The sequence below is a fragment of the Squalius cephalus genome (assembly GCF_949319135.1).
Source record: "Squalius cephalus genome assembly, chromosome: 8".
NCBI lineage: Eukaryota > Metazoa > Chordata > Actinopteri > Cypriniformes > Leuciscidae > Squalius > Squalius cephalus.
The window spans coordinates 39,079,561-39,104,972 of NC_137129.1; the positions used below are offsets into that span (position 1 = coordinate 39,079,561).

General features: G+C 37.3%; 1 protein-coding gene and 1 long non-coding RNA gene across 3 annotated transcripts; both read left to right on the forward strand.

Moving 5' to 3' along the window:
* Positions 1-1,355: 1,355 nt before the first annotated feature.
* Positions 1,356-23,007, forward strand: LOC307163628. The gene is made up of 3 exons (XR_013822116.1): positions 1,356-1,499; positions 15,497-15,598; positions 22,960-23,007. It is a non-coding gene; the product is annotated as an uncharacterized lncRNA (long non-coding RNA).
* Positions 23,008-23,035: 28 nt separating this feature from the next.
* LOC307163623 (vitelline membrane outer layer protein 1 homolog) lies at positions 23,036-24,969 on the forward strand. Of its 2 annotated transcripts, XM_079879748.1 has the most exons (6): positions 23,036-23,394; positions 23,797-23,921; positions 24,061-24,174; positions 24,440-24,621; positions 24,691-24,726; positions 24,895-24,969. In XM_079879748.1, the coding sequence occupies exons 1-4, from the start codon at positions 23,254-23,256 to the stop codon at positions 24,618-24,620; spliced, it is 561 nt and encodes a 186-aa protein (XP_079735874.1). In that variant the 5' UTR covers positions 23,036-23,253; the 3' UTR covers position 24,621; positions 24,691-24,726; positions 24,895-24,969. The 2 variants fall into 2 exon arrangements, with proteins under 2 accessions (XP_079735874.1, XP_079735875.1); XM_079879749.1 differs by lacking the exon at positions 24,691-24,726 and having other exon boundaries at positions 23,222-23,394; positions 24,895-24,966.
* Positions 24,970-25,412: the final 443 nt, after the last annotated feature.

Below are 25,412 nucleotides of genomic sequence, written 5' to 3' on the forward strand. Positions count from 1 at the left end.
ATTCTCTGCTCTGGACCACATGTGTCTTACATCTGATCTCACTATTAAAACTGTTAAGTTTTACTCCATCTGTATATTCTTTCCTCTAAAGTTAAAGTGACACACTGGATTGGTCTTAATGATTTGGACACTGAGGGACACTGGGTCTGGGTGAACAACAGCCACTAAATGATTCAGCAGAGTAAGAGCTTCATTCATGTTTAAAATACAACCTTTGCATGGAAAAACAACCAATACTAGTTGTAGTTTGTTTTTTTGGTTCTGCAGATTCTGGATAAAGCGAGAGAATGTCAGAGAGCCTGATAACTCATCACTTTGAATGGAAATTTTTTTTGTAATACACAGTGTATTTCAAATGAACTGGTTCTATGCATTTATTTCCGAATGGAGTTAAATGACATATATGTTTTCAGTATTAATGGTATATCAGTGTATTATTCACTGATACAGTATACCATTAATACTGAAAACATATGTCAAGGTGCCAGACATGATTAAATATATTGCTGTCCATTTAAAATGAAGATACAATTGTATTCTCTTTTAAATGAATATATAAGATTTCTCTAAAGACACTTATTTAGAGATGTGGTATGAATAAAACAATTAAGCACTAATGTTTTAAACTGCAAGCTGGCACATTCTCATATATCCAGTTCAGAATCAATGAATCAAATATATGATTTGTTTACTTTTTATGTTATCTTCAGTGATAATTTGATGTAATATTTGTGCACTTCGGTATTATGTTTCAGTATTATTAACTATATTCTAAAATCTATTTTTAAAAAAGTATTTTAAAATTAATTTTGAAGGCTAAAATAACATATTCACACATTAAGTAAGTTTTCAAAAATAAAAACATTAAATGTTACTCAGGAACCTTCTTAAATACAACTTTGGGAATAAGTTAGTATGATAGTCTCAGCAACAACAAAAAAATAGAAATGTCCCCTCACTTTCAAATGCTTTTTTCCCCCCATCAAATTTCTATATTTCATTTCCAAATAATGAGTCACTGAACAATCCGGAGGGGTCATGCAAGCTTCTTCATAACTACAATTTTTACCAACTTTTTACCTTACTTCTTTCTTCTCTTGAATCCCTTTTAATCCTTTAATTATTCAGATCAATGCACTCACTTCTCTCTTCCAGCTAATTAGTTGCCAAGACCTATATATCTATAATCAAAAGTTGTACGTTTCTGCACTCTAAAATGTATTAAGTTAAAGCAGGAGATAAAAACTAATACAAACGTTTCGGCTGTCTAAATATTAGTTGCTAGATCTGTTTTTTCAGACTCATTACTTCATTATTTCCTGTCTGTATAAATGTGAATGACATTTTATGTGACTTCCTTATTCTGAACAAACTCGAGCAGCACTGAAGTCTCAGCGGACACGTCTTCTGTCAGGCTCATGAAATGGATTCAGTCTATGAAAATACTGATTTCAATCTTTCAACAGTTTCTTCAGATGAAAAACTCTCTCAATACAAAGGTAAGGCTGGGAATATCATCAGTATTATTTCATTATCCCTTAGAATTTCTTTTATATTATATATATATATATATATATATAGCACTGCAGGGTTTTTTTTCTTTGTTTTTTTTTCTTTTTTTTTCACTGCAGTTACTGGGAGACCGGGACAGTTGCAACAGGGGATGGTTGCAACAGGGGATGGTTGCAACATGTCATTTTTCTCCAATCAGAAACAAGCTAGAGTGATAATGACACTCATACTGCACATGCACAGTTAGACCCTCCCCCCACCAAGAATACAGAAGACATATTCAGCATCTGCTGCTGCATTTATTGAACAAAACTTGTTTTGGAGATATGAAAGTAAATTTAAAAAGTAAATACGTTTTTTTTTTTTTTTTGGTTCATTCAACAGTTACACATTTGTCAGATGTTTTTGTCCAAAGCGGCTTACATTACAATCAATACATTTTATCTATTCGTGTGTTCCCTGGGAATCAACTCTATCATTTAACCCTCATATTGTGTGTGGAGTCAATATGATCCCGATCGACTATTCCTTAGTTAAAATAACATGGTTCCCTTCATCTCAGCAAGATTTTGTGACTTTTTCTACATTATCTATCTATACACACCAAGGTTATGGTTTTGCATTTTTAATTTAGTTTTTAATTTAATATCATTTTCAATTTTGCTTTAAATTTCAGTTTAGTTTTATTTTTAGTAAATTTCATTAATGGTTTTGTTAGTTTTAGTTTAGCTTTTATTTTGTAAACACATTTCTATTTAGTTTTTATTTATTTAGCTTCAGTTTTAGTTTTAGTAATTATAGTTTAGCAGAGCAAACAGAACACTTCCAGTGTAGACCAAAGCAAGACATTTAATTTAAGCTAAATGTAATGTTTGCACAGATTACAGTTAACTTCTGCGCAGACATCTTAATAATACAACTAAAATAATGGTTTGAGATTGAACAAAGCACCAAATAAATGCAACTTAAAAGTATACAAGTAAAAACTATGAAACGTGTGTGTGTGTGTGTGTGTGTGTGTGTGTGTGTGTGTGTGTGTGTGTGTGTGTGTGTGTGTGTGTGTGTGTGTTGTTCTGGTATTCCCTATTTTGGGGAAATGTCTCCACATGGATCATAATATTATTAGCAGTAAATGTTTTGTAAAAACAAAGATTTAACATAACCTTTCAGCCTGTCAACCTTCATGAAAAATGACATATCAAACCAGTGTTTCCCATAGGTTGAGAATTTACTTGTGGTGGGCAGGGCGGTGTGGCGCGACGCGGCGCTTATTGAGTGGGTTCAGAATAAACTAGTCAAACAAAGATTTATGAACTCTGTTTATTACAGAAAATACTCAATATAATTAACAAATAATTTAGAAATACTAGGAATTCATATTATGCATAAATTCATGCATTCACAGTTTCTGTCTGAGCAATGAATTTTCCTCTGCTTTGAAAAAAAAAAACTTTTCAAGGCCTGCCTGATAGCTTCAGGGGTAGGTCCGTTTATACTAATCCTTAAGCATGAGGCAAGGTGCTCTCCTTGAAGTTTATTTCACATGTCAGTTTTGATATGAAGTAGAAACAAACATGCATAACCATTTTGTAAGATAGCACAAGAGAAAATTAACTGACAATTTTCAAATTGTGCTTTTTAGCAATATGGTTTAAAACTAACCCGGTTCATTGCTGATAAGTCTCGCTCACAATTTAATATAGTTTAAGGTCATTTTGCGATTTCAGTCTATATACTGTTTAGTCTATATAGTTTAAATGGATATCATATAGATCATTGGTTCTCAAACGTTTGCCCTCTAAGGCTTTTAACATCCTTCTGCGTACCCCCACTCTTCAGTCTCACCTTTGACAATATTTGCCCCCTTAAATCGATTTTCCAGTGCATTTTTTACCTTTACAAATACCTTTATAAAATAAATAATGCTTTAAATAAAAAAAATAAAAAATTCAATAGAGAAATATGCAATAAAAAACAAAGTTAACATGTTAAGCTTCTGGACCATTTTTGGGGATTTCCGCCTGGATTTGCCTACCCAAATTGAAAAGCCTCCCATTTCCACATATATATACAGTGCAATGCATAAGTTAATACACCCATGCTAAAGTTGACTAAAAAGAGGAATAAAAAATCATATTTTGGAAATTGAACTTAATGCCTTAATTTAAAAAATTAGGAAAAATCCAACCTTTTAGGACACCAATTTTCTTTGTGAATGAATAATGTATCGTAAATAAATAAATGTTCTTCCTTAAAATACATGGTGCATAAGTCTGGACACCCCTATGTTAAATTCCCATAGAGGCAGGCAGATTTTTATTTTTAAGTATTTTTTTTACATTAATTTTTAGGATACTATGCATCCTGATAAAGTTCCCTTGGCCTTTAGAATTAAAATAGCCCCACATCATCACATAGCCTTCACCATACCTAGAGATTGGCATGGTTTTATTTCAGTTAGCCTAATAGCTAGTTTGATTTGCATTGAGAGATGATCTTATGGAAAGTACCCCATGCCAATCTCTAGGTATGGTGAATGCTATGTGATGATGTGGGGCTATTTTAATTCCAAAGGCCAAGGGAACTTTATCAGGATGCATAGTATCCTAAAAATTAATAAATAAAAAAATACTTAAAAATAAAAATAAAAATCTGCCTGCCTCTATGGGAATTTAACATAGGGGTGTACACACTTATGCACCATGTATTTTAAGGAAGAACATTTATTTATTTACGATACATTATTCATTCACAAAGAAAATTGGTGTCCTAAAATGTTGGATTTTTCCTAATTTTTTAAATTAAGGCATTAAGTTCAATTTCCAAAATATGATTTTTTATTCCTCTTTTTAGTCAACTTTAGCATGGGTGTATTAACTTATGCATTGCACTGTGTATATATATATATTATATATATATATGTGTGACATTTTACAGGAAACCCTTTGCAGTTTCATAAAACAGTGCTAAAATTGATAAACATTTAAGTATATGCTGAGCTGAGCTGACGTCTTTTTTAAACGTCTTTTAAATGTTCATTACTGATGTCCAAGTGACATCTTTACAGGGTTCTAAATGAAAGTTTTCACAACGTCATTTCAACGTCACTTACAGACGTCTAAAGGACATTCATAAAAGTTTTTAAGATGCATTTCTTGAACTGATTTCAGATGTCACAAACCAACTGTATTATTTGAATTGTTAATGAGGCCAGAGTTCAATCTTGTCTTACTATTAGCTTTATTAAACCATGTTTGGGTCATCAAACAGGCTTTTGTTCCAAGGTTGGATGAGCACATGGTATTCAATAAAACTCATTCTAGTCATAGTAAAAGCAGTGTGCAGAACTCCTGCTTTAAAATTGTAAATAATAAATGAATACCTATCCCTTTGATGCACCTGTCTAAAACAAATCCATTTTAGTAGCCTTATATTTTTGCAATTGGAAATAAGTGACATCTGATTATTAATGACGACAAAAAAAAAAAAAAAAAAAAAATAGATTGAAATGACAATATTTTTGACAATAAATGACATCTTTAATGAGGTTTTCAGCAAAATATTAACAGGCTGATAAATAAAACAATTCTAATGGTTACACGGCACTGCCAAGTGAACAAAAAAAAAAAAAAATTACTCCAGACCAAAATTGGGGGGAGGGTGGTTGGGAAGGGGAAGAGAGATATAAAGTCCCCTAAACTAGAAATAAACACACTATGCCTTACAGTACTCGTGTAAAATTCCTCATTACTTTCCACCCCTGTATGTCCTCCACGGCACGTTTAAGATGTTCTGCTGTATGATGCTTGATTGTTGCCTCTGTTGCTTCTTTATCCCATTTCATGACTGAAGCTGCAAGAGTTGAACAAAAACAAAAAATTTATAAATATAATACATACAATATTTTTATACCCCATTGTTTACAAGCGTGGAGGAGGAGGATTGTTCAAATTTTATTGTATGTTGAATGACATATTTATGGCTTTGTGTCAGTTTATTGTTTAAAATGGTTTGTATTAGTCTTCGTAAGTTCGCTTTGTAAACAATGGGGCGGTACTTCTGCCTACGTCCAGCGTGACCTTTCCAACGTGATACGTAATGCCTGGCACGTCGCAGACCAGCACAAGACGAACAATTGTGGTTAAAAAGTATATACATTTTTTTTTTTTTTTTTTTTTTTTAAAGACCTATCGTTTCGTTATAAGACCCCATTCCTCAGCTGGGATGGTGCAGAGCCCTTTGAAGCACTTCAAAAAAATCCCTTTGAAACTGCATTGCACATGAATGGGTTCTGTAAACTCGCATCGCTGTATAGGAAGGTGTAAGACTGCAATAGACAGTGGCCTTGGGTGAAAAGATATTTAAGATAGCAATCATGAATTGAGAGAGACTGCATATAATAAAATGTCTCAGGCACAGCCCAAATGTAATGCTTTTGGATACTATAACTTCCATTTTAGCAAATAGATTCTTTGTAGATGAGTTTAGAAAGAGGTAAGACAAGTATCCTGCTCCAACGCTATCAGTTCTGCTGTCGGTACTGGAGAAATTGAGAAAATGCACTTACTATTTATTAATGATAAATAGATGTTATCTTGCAAATTCTATCTTTGCCAGCCGTTTCTATATGAGATAATATGAAATCATCTGTCTATGATGCATTTTTTAAATTTGCAATGCAGAAGAGAGTTGTTGTAAAATGCAGTCTCTACTGTTGCTAAATTGCGTTGACGTGTTTGATAATAAGAAGAGCTATTTAAAGCACAATAATCCGAGCAAGGGACGCTGTTTCCAACTTCAAGGCGGCTTATGTGTGTGCGCACCAAAACCGACCGCAACTAGACAAGCAAATTATACTTTAGGCTTCGTGTGCGCGTTTAACCATCAAATACACAACAAAATATGTCAAATGACTGGATTGGAGAGTATTCACTTAAACACAGTTCATATCTTAAATTGGTGTAAATAGTTTGGAGAAAAGGGGAGAATGGTGTTATATGATCTGCATTCACTGTAAACCTTCTGATGATTGCACCATTAATGTGAATCAAACAAAAGGCAAAGAGAAAGTACTTCACAGCCCTTGAATGAATAACTTTGTCTTAATGATGTGTCTTAATTAATGCTTACCCTCACTTTTGTCTATCTGAGTGCTTTTAATTTATTAAAATAGAACAATGAAAAAAAAAAAAAAGTCTGTTAAACTGGAGATCTATTTAAAGTATAAAAGCAAAGAAATTAGTTAATTGTGTTTTTAAACTTTATACATGTTGCATATGCTTTTCAATTTGCAATTTTTTTTAAAAAGTTTGTTCAGTAGGTTACCAGTTTAAAAAATCCAATTGGGTATAATTTTATTATAATAATACTAACATCATTTGTCTCTTAGTCAAGCTTTATTGAACATTCAGTTGCCATTTAAATTCAGATTCAAGGCCAGATTCCTTTTCTGGTTTTGGCCAGACCTTTAATTGCTTCAAAAGTTTTAGTCGTCTCCAGAGGCAGTTTCTGCTTCTTCCACTTCCCCTTCATATTGAATTGTGCCATCAGCCGGTTGGTAAAGAGCATGAAGAAACAAATTCATGCATTTAGAAATTACATGTGTGTGGTAATCTACAGGAACTGTAGCATGGGTGAGAGTGTCAAGAGTGGATTAAAGAGATGGGGGCTTGGGACACTGTTGTTTTCTGGAATCGATTAAACAAACCTCTTAGAGGTGACCATTTGATAGCTCTGCTCTGAGAAAAAAGACCTCCCAGAGTATCTTGAGATTGACGTTTGAACACTTTCATAATCTGAAAGACAAAATTTGTCAAATGTTATTGTTCGTAATAGTGGATATAGCTCTTGTAGCAAGCAGTGTGCCCATATAACTCGAGCAACCCTAGTGCGGAGCTCCTGCCTCTGCTGTACTGAGCAGTCAGTGCAAATAGATCTATATACTTTTGGCTAGGGCTGCACGATTTGGGGGAAATGTCATATTGCGATTATTGAGGTCAATATTGCGATTGAGATATGCGATTGCGATATAATAAACAAATGGTTTCATGAGTCAACTTGCATGGAAAATGCACACACAGATTAGTGATAATCCTGAAATGTGTATTTCTCGACTCAAACCAGCAACAACAACTAAATTATTGATAACACCTATAATGGGTGTGTCAGTCCTAATTGTAGGACTCCTAAAGTTTAGCTCTAAGAGCATTTCAGAAATCATTTTAGCTAGACACACCTAAGAAGACGGCTGACAAGAAATATATATATATAAATGGGCCATTCTACAGACTTGGTTTAAAGTTAAACAAATTTTTATGCATGCAAGTTGTATAATATCCAAGGTAAACATTTCTAGTAATTGTGCAGTTAATTATCATATACTGTATTTTCAGAAAGGTTTGGAATATTTATCCTCTCCCCAAATTCGTCACTAATAAAACACAATAATAAATAATTTAATGAGAAGGCGTATATTGACCTATTAAGATTTTGTTTACATCTACCTTGTAAATATATGTTTTGCTATTTTATTAAAGTTTCCACATGTAATTCAACAACAATTACAATTTTAACTATTCCAAGTGTAATCTTTCTTTGTAAAAAGCATACATTTTATCATACGTATTTCAAAGTTAAGGATTCATTAGTATTGTCTAAACATTCATATTTCGTCTCTAACATATGTTTATGATACATTAATATAGGGCATATGTTAATTTGCAGTTTAATAAGTTTAAAACGTTGCATTTTATTTAAACATATAACATATTTCATTAACATATTTCAGTCGATTTTTACTCATCTCAGTATTGCAATATAGTTAGGGAAAAGCTAAACTATAGTAGATATGTTCATGTAAAAATAGCATGTTGTAAGTATATTGCAGAACTTACACATAATTACAAGCTCAGTAATTCAGAAGTGAAGCAAGGTTGCATCTCAATGAACAAACAATGATAAGAAAATAAATAAATAAATAAATATCCTGGATTTGCATACAGCACATTAATTATACATACAATTATATTGTTGTTATCTATAAGTCTAAGGGATGAAATAAAATAATTACTGTCAGCAAGAAAAAGAGGGAAGCTCAAAGGAGACTTAAGCCATTTTTGCTTGTGGATGAAGAATTTTGCATACAAGATAAGGAAATTAACAACATGTTCAAGGGACATCAGCTTTGGGTTTTCATAATAACGTCTTTGAGAATGAAGGTGTGGGTCACATTTGTAGGGCCAAAAACAAAAGCACTTAATTCAGCCCACAATCTATTGCTTACATTACACCCACAAAATAAATGGGTGACAGTTTCCTCAACAAAACCACAAAAAGAGCAAGTCTCATCAATATCAGAATATTTAGAGATGAATGAGATAACAGGATAGATTTTCTGAAGGATTTTATAATGAATTTCCTTAACTTTGTTGGATACACAAAATTTAAAAGTCAGGCCTTTCTCCAAATTACGTTTGTTACAAGGGATCCCCAATAGAATTTACCCCTTGGAGTAATCTTTCTCTTCATTTGAAAAATTGTGCGAATATGTCTGTTGTTGCATTTTCGATCTAAAAAATCTATCTCGCCCAAGCGTAAAGCTGGATAAACACTCTATTACCTTTACTGAAGTTAAGGTGATTTTTAATTAATTGAATTAAACCTGCTGGGATAGCTTTTATCAAGGTATTATATTCCTTTGGTGGAACTGGAAAGTTATGGAGATTCAAAAATTGCTTATAAGTTATAATATGACCAGAATCATCAAAGACAGAATGCAAATAAAATTATTGTTAAACCATCTAGGAAAAAAGAGAGATTTATTTCTAACGGTTATATCCACGTTATTCCAAAGGATAACTTTGTGGGGGGAAAAGCTATGGATAAAACACAATTTCCACGAGAGAAGTCATTGCTGATGAAAGTTAGATAAGGAAATGGGTAGGTAAAAAGTTACACTTTAATAGGAAAGACATGCCACCGAGTTTGTTGAAGATATTATTCAGAATCAAAAACCATAACGACACTGGATTCACAAGGCATCTTTTCAGCCAGTTTACTTTAAAGGTGTTTATAGTATCAGCAAAATCCACCTTCACCTCTGGAATTAGAGAGTACTTCTCTTTTCAATTTGTGAGGCCTATTTTTCCAAATGAAATCCAAAAATATTTTGTTAATTTTCCTTATAGCTTTATCATTGATAAACAGAGAGAGAGCAGGGTATACAAAGCGAGAGAGCCCTTCCACCTTAGATAAAAGGACGTTAAAGATGTTAACGACGTTTTTAGTTTTTGTCATTTTATCAGAAAAGTTTAAAAGATGTCTGGTAACTGGATTTTTAGTGATATGGATACTGTACCTAGATATTTTACACAGTTTTTAACTGGGATCCCCTCCAATGATGTCTCATCTATATCATGAATTGAGATAATTTCACATTTCGAAATGTTAAGTTTTAGACCCGAAGCACATGAAAATTGTTCCACCAATTCCAGAGCATTAGGTAATTAGGTAACATTAGCATTTTTTTTTCCTCCAAGAATAGTGTTGTGTCGTCAGCTAACTGTGCAATTTTAAACTCACGATCAAATATAGAAATTCCTATCAAACTTTCATTTTGGTTAATTCTAAAAAGACAAAGTAGTTCAGTGGCTAAAAAGAATAAAAACAGGGAGATTGGACAGCCCTGTCTGACTCCACGATGGATGTCAAACCTTTTGGACGTATCAAAGTTAACAATCACTGAGCTGTTAATATCTCTATAAAACATGGTTACAGTATCAATAAATGATTTACCGAATCCAAATAACTCTAGAGTGCGAAAAAGAAATTTGTGTTTTCTATGGAATCAAAAGCTTTTTGAAAGTCAAGAAAAAGTATGAGACCATCTGAATGAATTAAATTAGAATAATCCAGCACATCTAATACTAACCTTATATTATTAGATATGTGACGGCCTTTCATGACTCCTGACTGAGATTCTGAAATAATGTTATTTAGACCAGTACTTAATATTTTAGCATAAACAGAGGCTAACATTTTATAATGTTAACAGAGTAATAGACCGCCAATTGTCGACAATTGGGGGGGGGGGGGGGTACTCTGTGTTCGGGCCAATTACCAAGATCAGAGCCCTCTCCCCAGACAGCACGCCAAATACGGTTACCAATTTAATCTATCCAACTTATTTGTAAGTGTGAACTCGTGAAAGTCTCTTTAAATCTATGTAACATTATAGCAGTCCCAGCCGAGTGGCTGCTGCCATGGCTAAAGAAAATTGAGTTTCCCCATTGCGTTCTCCAAAATTTAACATCTGTTTCCCCTGAATGAATTTCTTGAAGAAAGATAAGATCAGCTGCACTTCTTTTACAAAACAAAAAAATTGCTTTTCTTTTCAGATTGTCCCGCAAACCTCTAACATTTAAAGTTACAACCGACAAGGAGTTTAATGAATACTCCATAACAAGAACCCCTAAACAAAATAAGAAAAAAATAACAAAAATAGAACTTCCTTTAGACTTAGCTACCAGAATGTAAAGGGAGAGGTGGATAATAACCAAAGCACATCGTTATCGAGGTGATAAATAAATAAGGAGATTAATAGTAAAGGTAACAATAATTAAAGAAGGACAAAAATAGTTACCTTCATATTTGTTAGGTTCCCTAACAAACCCTAACCTACAGTTTTTGCACAGTTTATATTGTTAGTCAAGTTTCATCTTTTCGATTTTTGCATGAGAAAAGTAACAAGTGCAAGCAGCAGCTTAGTTTACACGACATCAGATTCAGAATAGAAGATTTGTTTCCCATCAATCAAATCAAATGAGTTGCGAAAGGTTACCTTCTTGACCTCCTCCCTTGCCTTCTTCACAAGAGGCCACAGCTTGTCCCGCGCTGCTCTATCTTCAGGAGACATCGGCTCAGAGAGACGCAGTTTATTGTCAGTTAGAAACTTGCAACCTTTAGCAGCACTTCAAATGATGTCACGAATGCGTCGCTGTGAGAAGAGAATTATGATCGATCTGGTCTTTCCATCCGTCCGCTTCGGACCCAGACGATGAACGATATCGACACTGTCCTGTAGCCTGTCTCCGACTCCAGTCCAGGAGCAATCTTCCCTAAGATGTTGAGGACCACACTTCGGACATCCTCATTGTCTTTTTCCGCAACGCCGTGCAACTTTAGAAACCATCGCCAACTGTAACGTCAACACTCCTGTACACTTGCTTTCAGTGATTTGTTTTCCTTTCTCAGAGCGTGGACCTCAGATTCCAGATGATCGAGAGCCTCTTTATGCACGCCAACATCCAACATAAGCTGTTGCACCGTCACTGTTAGACTTTTGCCTTGTTTGGAAGTTGCCTCGGTGGTAGTTTCACTCACCGAAATCTTCTGGAACGTTTTGTCTAATTTTGAATCAAGCTCACGAATAGCCGCCAAGACATTGTCATTTCCGTTTCCACTAATGTTAGATTCTGCGCGTTTAGTTTTTTTAGCAGCTGGCTTCTGAGGAGTATCCGAGAGGGATGTGACAACAACCTCATTGTCGAAATTTGGACATGTGTCAAACCACTGTGGGTCTGAACTGATCTGACGTCGCATGTTTGCTGTCAAACCACTGTGATTCGGTATCTTTCTTAACTAGACTAGGGACTCTTTTGGACGTCGGTGGACGTGCAAAACAGGTTCAAAATCTGAACGTCTGACTAGGGACTCTTTTGGACGTCTGTGGACGTGCAAAACTGGTTTAATATCTGAACGTCTGACTAGGGACCCCTTTGGGTCTGAACCGACGGACGTTATACAGACCTGATCTGAATGTCTATCTGACGTCGCATGTTTGCCCTTTTCACAAGATGTAAAATAAGTATCTGATGTCCCCAGAGTGTGTATGTGACGTTTTAGCTCAAAATACCCCACAGATATATTTTTTATAGCATGTTAAAATTGTCACTTTTTGAGGTTGAGCAAAAACGCACAGTTTTTGTGCATGTCCCTTTAAATGCAAATGAGCTGCTGCTCCTAGCACACAGGCAGAGCGTCAAGATCTTGTGTCCTTTTCCCTCACACAGACATGCACTGAGAATTTCAAAAACTTTTAACCTGTTATGTACAAACCGGAGTCAGACAATGTTGGAGAGACTCAAGAAGAAGTGACAACATGTAGAATGCAACAAGACATTTCTGAATGGTTGAAATTGATGAATTTATGTAGCCTATGTGTAGTTATCTTCTAGTCATTGGTTAGCGTATTCTGTCCTGATAATCTAAAAAATAGCGTTCCCGGGGGCGGGGTCAATGTCAATTTTAGAGGAAGCTTGTTTAGTCCCTACCAGCCATTTTTGTTGTAGTCCTTAAAGGGATAGTTCACTTTGAAATTAAATTTTGGTATGTTTTAGCTTACCTCAAGGGCATCCAAGATGTAGGTGTCTTTTTTTTCCGCAGTAGTTTCAATTTTGATATTTTTAGGTCAAACCGTTCTTGTCTCTCAGTCATTTGATGCAGGTCTATGGACACTGTCTCAAAGAGCATGCACAGAGTCCAAATTAAAACAATTCCCCATCGTCCAAATTAAACAGTTCCCCATCGTAAGTACACATTGATGGCCTAAGACACCAAACGAGCGGTTTGTGTGAGAAAACGAACAGTATTTATGGGCGTTTCTTCAACTAGGGGCACTTTTAGGCTTGTGAAGTTGAATAAAAAAAAAAAACTTGTTCAAAAGTCACATAACACAGTCTCATAAGTTTAAATAATTTGTCTAGTTTTAAGGTCTGTAAGAGGACAAACTTAGATTACAAGAGAAATTGTTAATATTTTACATTTTTTCCGACCTGCAATGAACAAATGTCATTTACACCACATCTCTATATACAGCTGTTATTTAAAAACAGAATAACTTATGCCACTCAAGTATTGTCTAAGATCATTTTTGTAACTAGTTTTATCAGTTTTTCCACAATGTATAATAATTATACATTTGTCAATGAGATAAAATGATTGCGGAAAAAAAGACACCTACATTTTGGATGCCCTTGAGGTAAGCTAAAACATACCAAAATTTAATTTCAAAGTGAACTATCCCTTTAAAAAGCAATTTCTTTAAAAGAAAATATCCCCCTTTGCTTTGAACTTTGTAACTTTGCAGATGTTGTTTATGCTCAAACAGCAACATTACACACTAAAATAAGAAGAAAAGTTAGAAAAGTGAAATCATAATCAACCACCCCTTTAAATTTTAAATTAAAACCACCAGTAGGTGGCGGCAAGTCACAGTCTTCATGAGTGAGTCATCGAGTCATTCATTCAGTAATGATCAAGCAAGTGGCTGTAATTATGAATGAATCATTGACTCTTATGATTTGTTCAAAGCTGCAGATTCGTTCACCAACACTGCTGCGGCTTTCGTTGGAGCTATTATTTTGTTGCAAAAAAATACTGTCAATACTGTTTAAAATTAACATCTCTTAATATTAAAACCTTTCGTTTGTTGAAACTGTTGTATAAAATCAATGTCACATTTGCAATAGTGTGGATATTTGTATGCTGTGCTCAACATTTAACAGAATTCACACAGAGTATGTTTTTGTATCGGAGAGTTTGAATCCAGGTCACCCGTCTCAGGGGTGGTGTTTCACCGACTGCTTAGAGGATTAGCAGCTGAGACGGGTAGTGTCCTCTTCCTGCGGAGGCTTGACGTTACGGCTGAGCTGGCCATGCCGAACGCTTGATTTTTTTTGCATTGGAACAGACGCCCTTGGCGACGAGCAAACTGAGGGGCAGCTCACGATGGCCTGGTAGCATTTCGGTGTGGGCACTTGATAGCCTGAGCCTGCTTCTGGACTGCCAAGAACTGCTGGGCACACTCCTCAGCAGCGTCGCTAAAAAGGCCACCTTGTGAGATGGGAGCATCGAGAAAGTGTGTTTTGTCGACAACTCACACCCCTACAATATTTAGCCAGGGGTATTTCTGGGCCACCATGGTGGACATCGTCCAACCAGATGCCTGTGCTGTGACTTGATCACGGTCGGTCATCATGCGCAGTTCCTGCATCAACCCGGCTCAGAACTACCCTTGTGTATTTGAGTCCTTAGACTGGCAGGGCGCAGGGCAAAGTTCAAAGCAAAGGAAGATATTTGCTTTTTAAGAAATCGTTTTTTTAACGACTACAACAAACGGCTGGTAGGGACTACACAACATTTCTCCTGGGTTAGTGACATCACTAACCCTAAATTTTACATAAACCCCACCCCCGGGAACATGCCATCCATGTTGAGAAGATGAAGAGTTGAGAACATTTGTGAGTCTGCTCAAGCTGTTGCATCCGTCTTTCACATGCAATACAGTATGGAACACAAATGCAATAGCAAGTCACTCTGTAGGCATCTTACAACAGTTCCCATACAAGCGATTTTATAGATTATCATGACAGAATATGCTAATTGAAGATAGTTAACTCCACATCAGCAACATACTGTAAATTCATCAACTGACCATTCAGAAACGTCCTGTTGCATTCTACATGTTGTCACATCTTCTCTCTGTCATTGTCTGACTCCAGTTTAAATATAAAAGGCAGAACAGTTTCTGACATTTTAGAGCTTGTCTGTGTGAGGTAATCAGAGCTGCTAACACACACAAGCTCTTGAAGCTCCGCCCTCTGTCAAAAACCTGAATAGAGTGCAGAAAATGACAAGCACTGACAATACATGTATGTGTGTGTGTGTGTGTGTGTATATATATATATATATATATAATTGTGGCCAAAAATATATTATAATAATTTGTTTTAGGTGCCCCCCAGGCCTAATAAAGATTGCTTATTCAGCCTTTTTTAAATACAGAAAAATAACAATGTTTGTTTTAATGTTAAAAGGATCTGTGAATGTTTTCAAGCCAAACTATTCTGCCAATTAACAAAATAATCACTTTAGCACTATTGAATCATGCTGCAATTCAGTCATCACATTTGATTTCTAATCACAGGGAATCAAGTTACTTCCTCAAAGCGGACTAATGTTCTTCTGATCGTCCTCGGTGTCTCTCTTGTTTTGGCTCTTGGAGGTCTGAGTGTTCTGGGGATCATGTGTGAGTATAATTCTTGCTCTATTTGAGCTTTGCTCTGATGATAACAGCCACATTTAAGGCAGTTATACACTTGTACAAGAGTTATGGTACAGCTTACTGATTGATTTCTTGTGGGTTGCAATTGTTAACACTTGACAGATATAAATCTGCTAAAAAAATTACCTTGAGGAACAAACAGACTTTCATGGACTGTACTAAAACAACCTCTCATTTTTAATTGGTTGCTTTGTTTATTAATGTTTAATTGTTTGCTTTGTGTCATGAAACTGCTCCAAGACACGGACGTGAGATCCAAATGCAGCTTTATTTTAAGGCGTAATCCAGAATCATAATCAAACACAAGCAGAGGGTCAAGCACAGGAGGGCAGTACAAACAAACAAATATCAGAAGCAAAAGAGTAATCCAGGGAACATGGCAAGAAACCAACCAAGAAAAAAACTAAGCAACATGAAACCAAGGAGAATGCTCGGAATTGCATACAAGTGTGACATACAAAACTTTACAGTGAGTGAATGAGTGAACATGGTATAAATAGGCTGAGACTAACAGGGTGATGAGACACAGGTGAATGCAATCAGTGATGATGAGTCCGGGCAGTGAGTTCTGGGAAATGTCGTTTGTGAGTGAAACATGATAGTCTGGTGTGGAGTGCCCTCTGGTGGGTATCAAGGACACTCCAGCTGGTGAACATTACACTTTGTTTATTAATAAAATGGTGCATTCCCTGAACTATAATCCATGAACCGCATTATTAGATCATTTTCTAAGGCCGCTCAATACTGTATATTAAAACAATCATAATATAGCATATCATAGTGCTATTATTTATAAACCTATGCTAACACATGAGAAAACATCAGTATCTATATTTATCTGTATTTATTCTAAATATGTGAACTGTTGTTTAAAATAAAGGTTTAAACCCTCGCCCTGAGTTTGCATGTTTTGATGTCCACATGTTCTTGTTCAAGAAATTACAGTGACTAGCATTTCTATCATAAAGAAGTCGTCAAATAGTAAAAATGAACTTGAATTAAATATTGTTTGGCCAATAAGAAACAAGTATTTGATCTTGCTGTAAAGTGTAACAACAATCACCAGGGGCCCGTTCTTCGTACGTTGCTTATTACATCCGAGATCAAATGACACATCCAAGATGATATCATCGTGCAAATCATGATCTGGCTAACTCGGTTCTTCGAACACACTTGCCGGATATGATTAGTATCGCTGGATTGAGTTATCTGAGATAATTGCGCGTTCATGCGCTGGTTAAAAGGGGATATGTATCGATATAGTAGAAACATTGTGTCATGATTCTGCCATCTTGTTCTTGATTTTCTCTTGTCTTGCGGCAGAATCATGACAGGCCCATGTTTCATGTGCAGCACATGGCCATTTGTTTGGCCATGTGCTGCCCCCCCCCCCTCCCCTCCCCCCCTCCCCCCCTCCCCCCCTTGTTATCCTCGTTTTGTAATCATTACCGTATTAGTTTCACCTGTTGCCCTCATCATTAGCTTCCCTATTTAATCCCTCTTGTTTTCTGTCCTGTGTCGGTTCATTGTCAAACATAGTGTGTGTAACATTGCATGTTATACAGTCTTGTGAGTACTTTTGTCTGATTCCTGTTTATATGAAGAATTGTGAGTTTGTTTCCTGTTTAGTCAGTATTTAGTCTTTGTTTATAGTCTTGTCTTAGCCTAAGTGTTCTACCCTCAGTCCTGTTTTGCCCCCTCGTGGGTTTTGTTTTCTGTTTTGTGTAGTAATAAACCCTTGAAATGTCTGCAAGTGGTCTGCGATTGGGTTCTCTCCTTCTACACCATGACAGAATGAACCGACCAACATTGAACCCAGCAGACAGAGTGTCTCTTCTCAAGTGGCAGTCGGAGCTCCGGGAACAATGGTGGTTGTCCTCTCCACCTTCTGCCAAGCTTCCTGTGATCCCTGAGGGTCGTTTGCTAGCCGTCGCTACACTTGGGGACCAACCCAGTCCTGCCGCGACTCCTGAGACTCCTTCCACGTCCATAAATCTTCATGGTAAGCGTGGAAGGCACCCGTCGTGGGAGTCAGCATCGGAGTCTTCCTGCCCGGAGTCCTCCTCGCCTGCGCTGGGCTCCCCAGTTCCTGTAACGGTTCCTGCTTCACCTCCCTCTCCTGTCACCAGTCCGTCCATGGCATCTGCTCCGCGGCCAAGGAGAAAGAAGAGGAGAAAGGGAGCCTCTCGTTCTTCATCTCAGGCTGTTCCAGAGCCCGCTACTGCAAGCGCTGTTCCAGAGCCCGCTACTGCAAGCGCTGTTCCAGAGCCCGCTACTGCAAGTGCTGTTCCCGAGTCTGCAGTCGTAAGTGCTGCAGAGAGAGCAGCGGCTGATTCAGCTGCTGAAGCTGTCTTACAGTCGGTTTCTGCTTCGCAAAAGATGCCTGTCCTCGTCGCTGCCGAGACAATGTCTGAGTACTTGAAACGTCTGGTACAAATTCTGGAAGTCCCCGTCATGTCTTGTCCTGAGTCTAAGAGCGCCGTACCCCAGTCAGCTGCCGTGAGCGCCGTACCCCAGTCAGCTGCCGTGAGCGCCGTACCCCAGTCAGCTGCCGTGAGCACCGTACCGCAGTCAGCTGCCGTGAGCACCGTACCGCAGTCAGCTGCTGACGACAATCTCCCCGATTCTGTGATGGGGAGCGTTAATACTGTGCCGTCTTCGGGGAGCTCTGTTTTTGTTTCTGTTCCACCGTCACCCGCAGTCTTATCTCCTGTTGTGTCGCCTCCTGTCTCCCCTGTCAAGCTGCCTACTGTTTCCCCCAGGTCATCCCCTCATGCGTCTCCAGTCAAGTCCCCCCGGATTCCCTGTCCTCAGTCCTCGTCACGGAGGCCCAAGACCCCCAGTCCTCCCATCCACCCTGGACTGCCCCCTAAGGACTTTGTGTTTCCCCCCAGTCCTCCCATCCACCCTGGACTGCCCCCCAAGGACTTTGTGTTTCCCCCACCTCCTCTGCCTTGTTTATTGTTTTTGATTTTACACCCTAACCCTGTGATTTGTTTTTTCATGTTTTCCATTAGTGTTATTCGTCATGTTTTGTTGGTTTGTGTCCTTGTCACAGTCTGTTATGTCTCGTGTTTAGTTTCCCTTAGGGAGCGTCTGGTAGCCGCTCCTTAAGGGAGGGGTTCTGTCATGATTCTGCCATCTTGTTCTTGATTTTTCTCTTGTCTTGCGGCAGAATCATGACAGGCCCATGTTTCATGTGCAGCACATGGCCATTTGTTTGGCCATGTGCTTTCGTTGTCTCGTCATGTAACCCCCCCCCCCCCCCCCCCCTTGTTATCCTCGTTTTGTAATCATTACCGTATTAGTTTCACCTGTTGCCCTCATCATTAGCTTCCCTATTTAATCCCTCTTGTTTTCTGTCCTGTGTCGGTTCATTGTCAAACATAGTGTGTGTAACATTGCATGTTATACAGTCTTGTGAGTACTTTGTCTGATTCCTGTTTATATGAAGAATTGTGAGTTTGTTTCCTGTCTAGTCAGTATTTAGTCTTTGTTTATAGTCTTGTCTTAGCCTAAGTGTTCTACCCTCAGTCCTGTTTTGCCCCCTCGTGGGTTTTGTTTTCTGTTTTGTGTAGTAATAAACCCTTGAAATGTCTGCAAGTGGTCTGCGATTGGGTTCTCTCCTTCTACACCATGACACATTGATCAGCAACGCTGCTATTGGCTGTTCAGCGTGGCCAAAGAGCTTGCACAGTTTTTCTCCTCAGCAGAGCAAGAACTAATAGTCGAAGTTTATTCGGAATTTTAATGTTTAATCAAAACGCCAGGGAACACCTCAAAGTCTGCAAAAGCCAGGAGAGAGGGTTGGCAAAAAGTAGCAGACAATTTAAATCTGTTAGAAGTGGCCATGTTAGATGTTTTTATCACTTATTAGCCTATATTTTTGTATTTTTTTTTATTGCATAATTACTTTGTTCATTGTAATGTCGAGTCACCATACTAGAACATGGGAACAAATAAAAGTGAAGTACAAAAATATTCTACATAATGGTAATTTTTAGTTACATTATCGTCTCTTTTATAAAAGGCACTGTTAAATAAATGGTGTTCTGTTTATAAAAGCAACCAAGAAAAAGGCTGAGCAAAAAATTAGAAAAGATCTTAGTAGCCTACACTGTAAAATAATTTTTGCTGCATTAAATTAAGGCTGTATAGTCATTTCAACTGTTAAATCTTGAGTAATGATGAATTGCTTTGAGTTGTGAAAGTGAAAACTGATAAACTTATGTTAATGTAAAAATATTTTGCCATGAGTTATTGATCACATTTTTCCCGAGTTGTAGTTCATTGTAATGACATTGTGTTTTCCTCTTTTGTGCACTTTTACACAACACCAACACATCTGTTCCCAAGAAAGTGGTGGCTGAAATATGTGCAGTAGCCTAAGTGGGTATTTTCTAACTTTCCAAAGGAAAGAAAGTATAAAACTTTGTAATGTCCATTTGTTTCCATTGCACTGGACAGAGAATAAACCCTCTCAGATAACTGTCATATGGAGGAACTAGCCTACCTGCAAGTGCATAAAGAACTTTAGGTAACACTTTACTTGAAGGGGTGTGCATAAGACTGACATGACACCTTCATAATCATGACATGGCAGATGTCATAAATATGAAGGAGGTCTTATGCATGTTTATGACAACTGTCATTAAGTGTCATTCGCTCAATTATGACATTTTTAATGCAAATATGACATAGTTTGAGATGTCTTTGTTATGACAACTTGACATAAACCAATACATCATAACATGTCAGTGTCTTTGTCATGACAACTTGACATTACCAAGACAACATAAATTGTCATAAACATGACATAGCAGATTAACTACCAAACTTAAGAAACCACTTAGCTTTATGGGTTAACATTACATTAAACTTTCAGGTGATTGGTTTTGACATTGGCTGTCATGAGGCCATTATAACTGTGTCATGAATGTTTTTCTTGACCTCAACTACAGTGGTACACATTTAATTTGTCATTAAAATGTTATAATGGCTTCATGACAATCTCACGAATCACGAGAAAAAAAAATATATCTCAGAAAGTGCACTATCGCGCTGCGCTGGACTTCCCGTATCAGCTCCGCTTATGAAGCCGGGATCTAATCCTGTTAACATGAAATAAGCCTGCTCCCGAGCAGGTTTAAGTTTGCGCACATGTTGCTATGACAGCAAGTCCAGGATGAGCGTTGAAGAACCAAACAATCCAAGATCATGCCAAATCGCCAACAATCAAATCCAGCTAAGTGAGTTAGCGACGTATGAAGAACGGGCCCCTGGACGCTGGCAGATTTTATAATCCATCACGGATTTAACAACACCATCCCTGCGTCTCAATGTCCATACTATCCATCCTAAACAGTAGGTGAGATTAAAATAAGTGTGTCCCAAAGCATAGTATGTTGAAAAGTGTATGCCAGAAGTCCCCAGATGGTCTACTATTTCCAGTTGATTTTCGAAGTGTGGATCCCTGCACAATTTGAAGGCTAATATTGCCCACAACAACCCATTGTGCTTTGGAGGAACTACAACATGAGTAAAAAGTGGTAAAAAACTACAAAACATGGCTGATGTGCACGACGACGGTGGGAGGTTTGGATAAAGGTTTGAGTGACTAATCAAAGTTTAACCTGATAAAAAAAAAAAATATTCAGTGTTATATATATGCAATAACAATGTGGACTTTTATGAAGATCCGTTTGGCCATTAACGTTTAAATGCATCATTATGCATTAATATGATGATAGTCTCGCATGAAATATCCCCAACAGCAGATCAACGTGCTACTGCATTTCTCTCCAATACGGTAGGAAATTAAATTTAATTAAATGTGGAGGATTGTATCTTTGACAAGATGATTGACAGGCCAGTTTACTGTGTCAGGAGCAACCGTTAAAGATGACGTGGTAGTGTGTCCCAAAGCTTGTCTACTTTCTGCTACAGTACTTTTTCTTCACAAAAAGAGTAAATACTTTAAAGGGCGTAGCACAAGTAGGCGAATTGAGACACAGCACATCACTCCAGCCATTAGCACCAGATTACCACACTCCGCCGACTCGTTCTCAATCACCCGAGTTCTGATCACCTGCACCTGCACGCCCTCATCAACACACCATGTATAAACCGTCATTCCCTTCACCTCATTGACTGGTCTTGTCCATGACAAGCTCTATAGACCCTACTTGTACTCACCTGAACCAGCCTACCTGATCCGTCTTTTGTCTGCCATCATCTGTTACGTGTATCCTATTGTGTTCTCCTGTTTGTCCGCCACCATCACAAGTCTTCACCTGCACAGAGAAACACCAGCCGTTTACACCAGATCATCATTTGCCTGTTGACTCACCTGTGTCGCCTCCCCACTCTTCTTCATTCTCTCCTGGAATAAAGCTTTATACTTACTAATTGCCTCATCTGTTCTCTTCTGTTTATGACAGTACATTTAAAAGTCGTTTGCTTGTATTAATTTTTTTTTTTTTTTTCAGTGTTGTTCAATAAAACCATAAAATAACTGTTTTTGATACTTTATGTAAACCAATTATTATTGCTTCATTGTTGTTATTATATATGTATTTAAAGTCATTTTAAAAAGTATTCACTTTTATTATAAAAAAATATGATCCGATTACTCGTTAATCGTAAGTGACAGCCCTAGATAAGGAAAATGCACCTGCACTTCCATTATTTGGGAAAAGCATGTAAAAGTCCTGGCAGAAAGCGAAGCATCAGGAGGTAGTGTAACGACGGCCAGTTCCAGGAATGCACTTTTGTGGGTAGTATCAGTTTGCAACAATTATTAGTTAACACTAAGTTGTCAACACTATGGAAAAAAATAATAGAAGTGAATAGAATAGAATAAAAGAAGTGACCTCGATGTCCGGGTTAGCGGTAGCCTAAGCCGTCAGGTAAGTGTTATATAAATAAACTCCTGATGTACTTACAAACTTTCCAATGCTTTGTTTTATGAGTAGAGAACCTATTTGTACTACTGTAGAAGTTTGGTACCATTCTGGGCATTATTAGTGGGGTAATTTATGATGCATCATAGGATCCATTAGCGCCTGCACTAAGCCATCCGGCTGATATCTCTAAATAAGCTCAAACATTAATAATGTTCGACCAAGGGACAAAAGGCTTTAAATTATTGCAAATATATCCACATTGCTATAATCAGATGCTTTCTTAACTGCTGCTTCTCACCACTGATTATTGAGAGGAAATCGTGTATTTGCTGGCTGCAGTTCACTTAACAGCCTACAGTTTTGCTAAAAACAGGGGTTTCTGAATTCTAAATACATCTGCAATTGTTTTTCTCTAATCAGATGTCAATGTTTTAATGCAACTGTCTGCCCAGGAAACCAACAGCACAAGTGAGTAAAATATATTAGGCCTAGTAGTATACCCAGTAGGTCTACAACACTTCATTAACAGTTTGTAAAGAGAAATTACTAAATGATTGTCTTCGTCCTTAATAAACTTGAGAATGTGATGGTATTATCTCTCCTTTGTCATTCTCAGCAGATTGTTTATCTAAAATTAATCTACTATCAGTATTCAGGCCAGTGCTGTAGCAATGCATCACTTCTAGCCATTATTGAGCATGTGATGTGAGCGTTATGTCTGCAGAAAGTCCTGAATGCAGCAATGGCCAAGCTTACGCATGTCAGCTGACGGTGTCAAATGGAAGGACGTGGGGAATTTGGGGGTTTAAGGACATGTGTCCAAGTGGAACGTTCGCTTCAGGGTTTAGTCTGAAGGTAAGTTGGGCATTTACTCTATTTTGCTAATATGGGGTGGAAGAGCGCTTCAAAGGTTCAAAACTGTGGAGTTGCTGTATGTCACTTAATTCCAGGTTACTCCAGGGAACTGCACCTGCTTAAGATTTAAGTGTCTGTGTAATACTGAAGAGCATGAAGATAAATGTTTCTAAGTGTTGGGTTATTTACTTTTTCAAATGGAAGATTGTCTTGTTGTTGTTTTGTGATGTGTCATTGCTTTCCTGTCATTCAAACAGTAGAGCGTTGGTGCTTGCAATTCCAATGTCATGGGTTCAATTCCCAGGGAGCGCAAGAACTGATCAGAATGTAAATGTGTACCTTGAAATGCAATGTAAGTTGCTTTGGATGAAAGCGTCTGCCAAATGCATAAATTGTTTTAAGGTGCAAAGACCAATTGGTGCTGGTGATGCCACAGCGCTCAATGGGATTCGTCTTCACTGTGTCGATCTGTCCAAAGGACCATCAGACTCACAGGAGAACACCACAATTGAGTCCGACGTAGGAAAGTAATGGACTCAAATTATTAACAATTCTTGCATTAAGTGTTTGAGCTAGATAAATAAATTGAGGTTTTTTTTTTTTTTTTTTTTTTTTTTTTTTGGACAATGATTGATTTGATCAGGCAACATCTGTGTGTTTCTTCAGCTGGGGTGAGTGGACTGATATCCAATGGTGTCATTCTGGAGTCTTGAAATCTTTCCAGCTGAGAGTTGAATCTCCCCAAGGAAATGGAGATGATACAGCCGCAAACAACATCAGGTGAGTGTGTGGGTAAGAGATGTTATAACTTATAGCACCAGTGTATACCTCTTACACCATTTCTTACCCATCAAGGTTTTATTTTACTATTTAAGGACTCAGTTTTCCCCCATCAATAGTTTAGTTAATTTCACACTCTGTCGTGCTGCTGTTCGTGATTGCAGTGATTAGGCCGTCGGCTGCTGGTGATCATGTGACTGACATTCAATCCAACAGCACAATTAGATATTTTATTATAATATTGTCACATCTGAATTGTTTCCAGGTTCACCTGCACTGGAGGTGATGTGCTGGAGGGTAATGGCACAAACCGGGGCAACTGGGGCAAATGGAGTCCAAAGTGTCTTGGAAAAGGAATCTGCGGCATACAGACCCGGGTAGAACCGCCACAGGGAAGTGGAGACGACACCGCTCTCAATGACGTGCGCATGTTCTGCTGTGATTAAGGTGATGTGATCGCAATCAAAAACTCAGACTGACACACTGCAGATCAACTAAATGTGTTTATTCTTTCAGGTGTAGGAGGATGATGGCAAGAAGACCAAATGGATGGTAATTATTGATCATCATACTATGATAAACGTACTTGTTTTTCTTTTCTTTTTTAAGGATAATGCAAAGTCAGCTGGTCACTATCACAAACTAAAGTCTAACCAGATGATCGGGACATTTACATCCCGCCTTTTATTGGTGTTGAAATTATTTTATTCTTTCTTGTAGGTTATTGATTCTTCTGACGACTCCTGAACTTCTGCTGAAATGGTTGTCAAATACCAGCAATAAAGACTTCCTAAACAGAACCTTGTAGTTTTGCATTGTTTTGCACAACACTTTACATCAGATCGTTCTCTACATTGAATGCTAAATGAGTCACTTTAGACCATCTGCACTAAATTGTCTTATTCGTTCATTCATTCCCTGAGAATGACCAGCGTAATCTACAGGAACACTACACTGTAAAAAAAATACTGTAGAATTTACAGGAATTTACTGGCAAAAAAGTTGCCAATAAAATCCTGTAAAATAGCTTTTAGTTGCTGTAAAATGGATTACAGTATTATACTGTTAAGCAGTTTACAGTAAATTGTTGTTTGTGGAATACAGTATATTATTGCTTTTTTACAGGATAATAAAATTCATCTTGTATTATACATTACAGCAATTTTTTGTAATTACCATAAATTACAGAATTTACCTGGCAACTAAAGTTGCCAATAAAATCCTGTAAATGCCCCAAA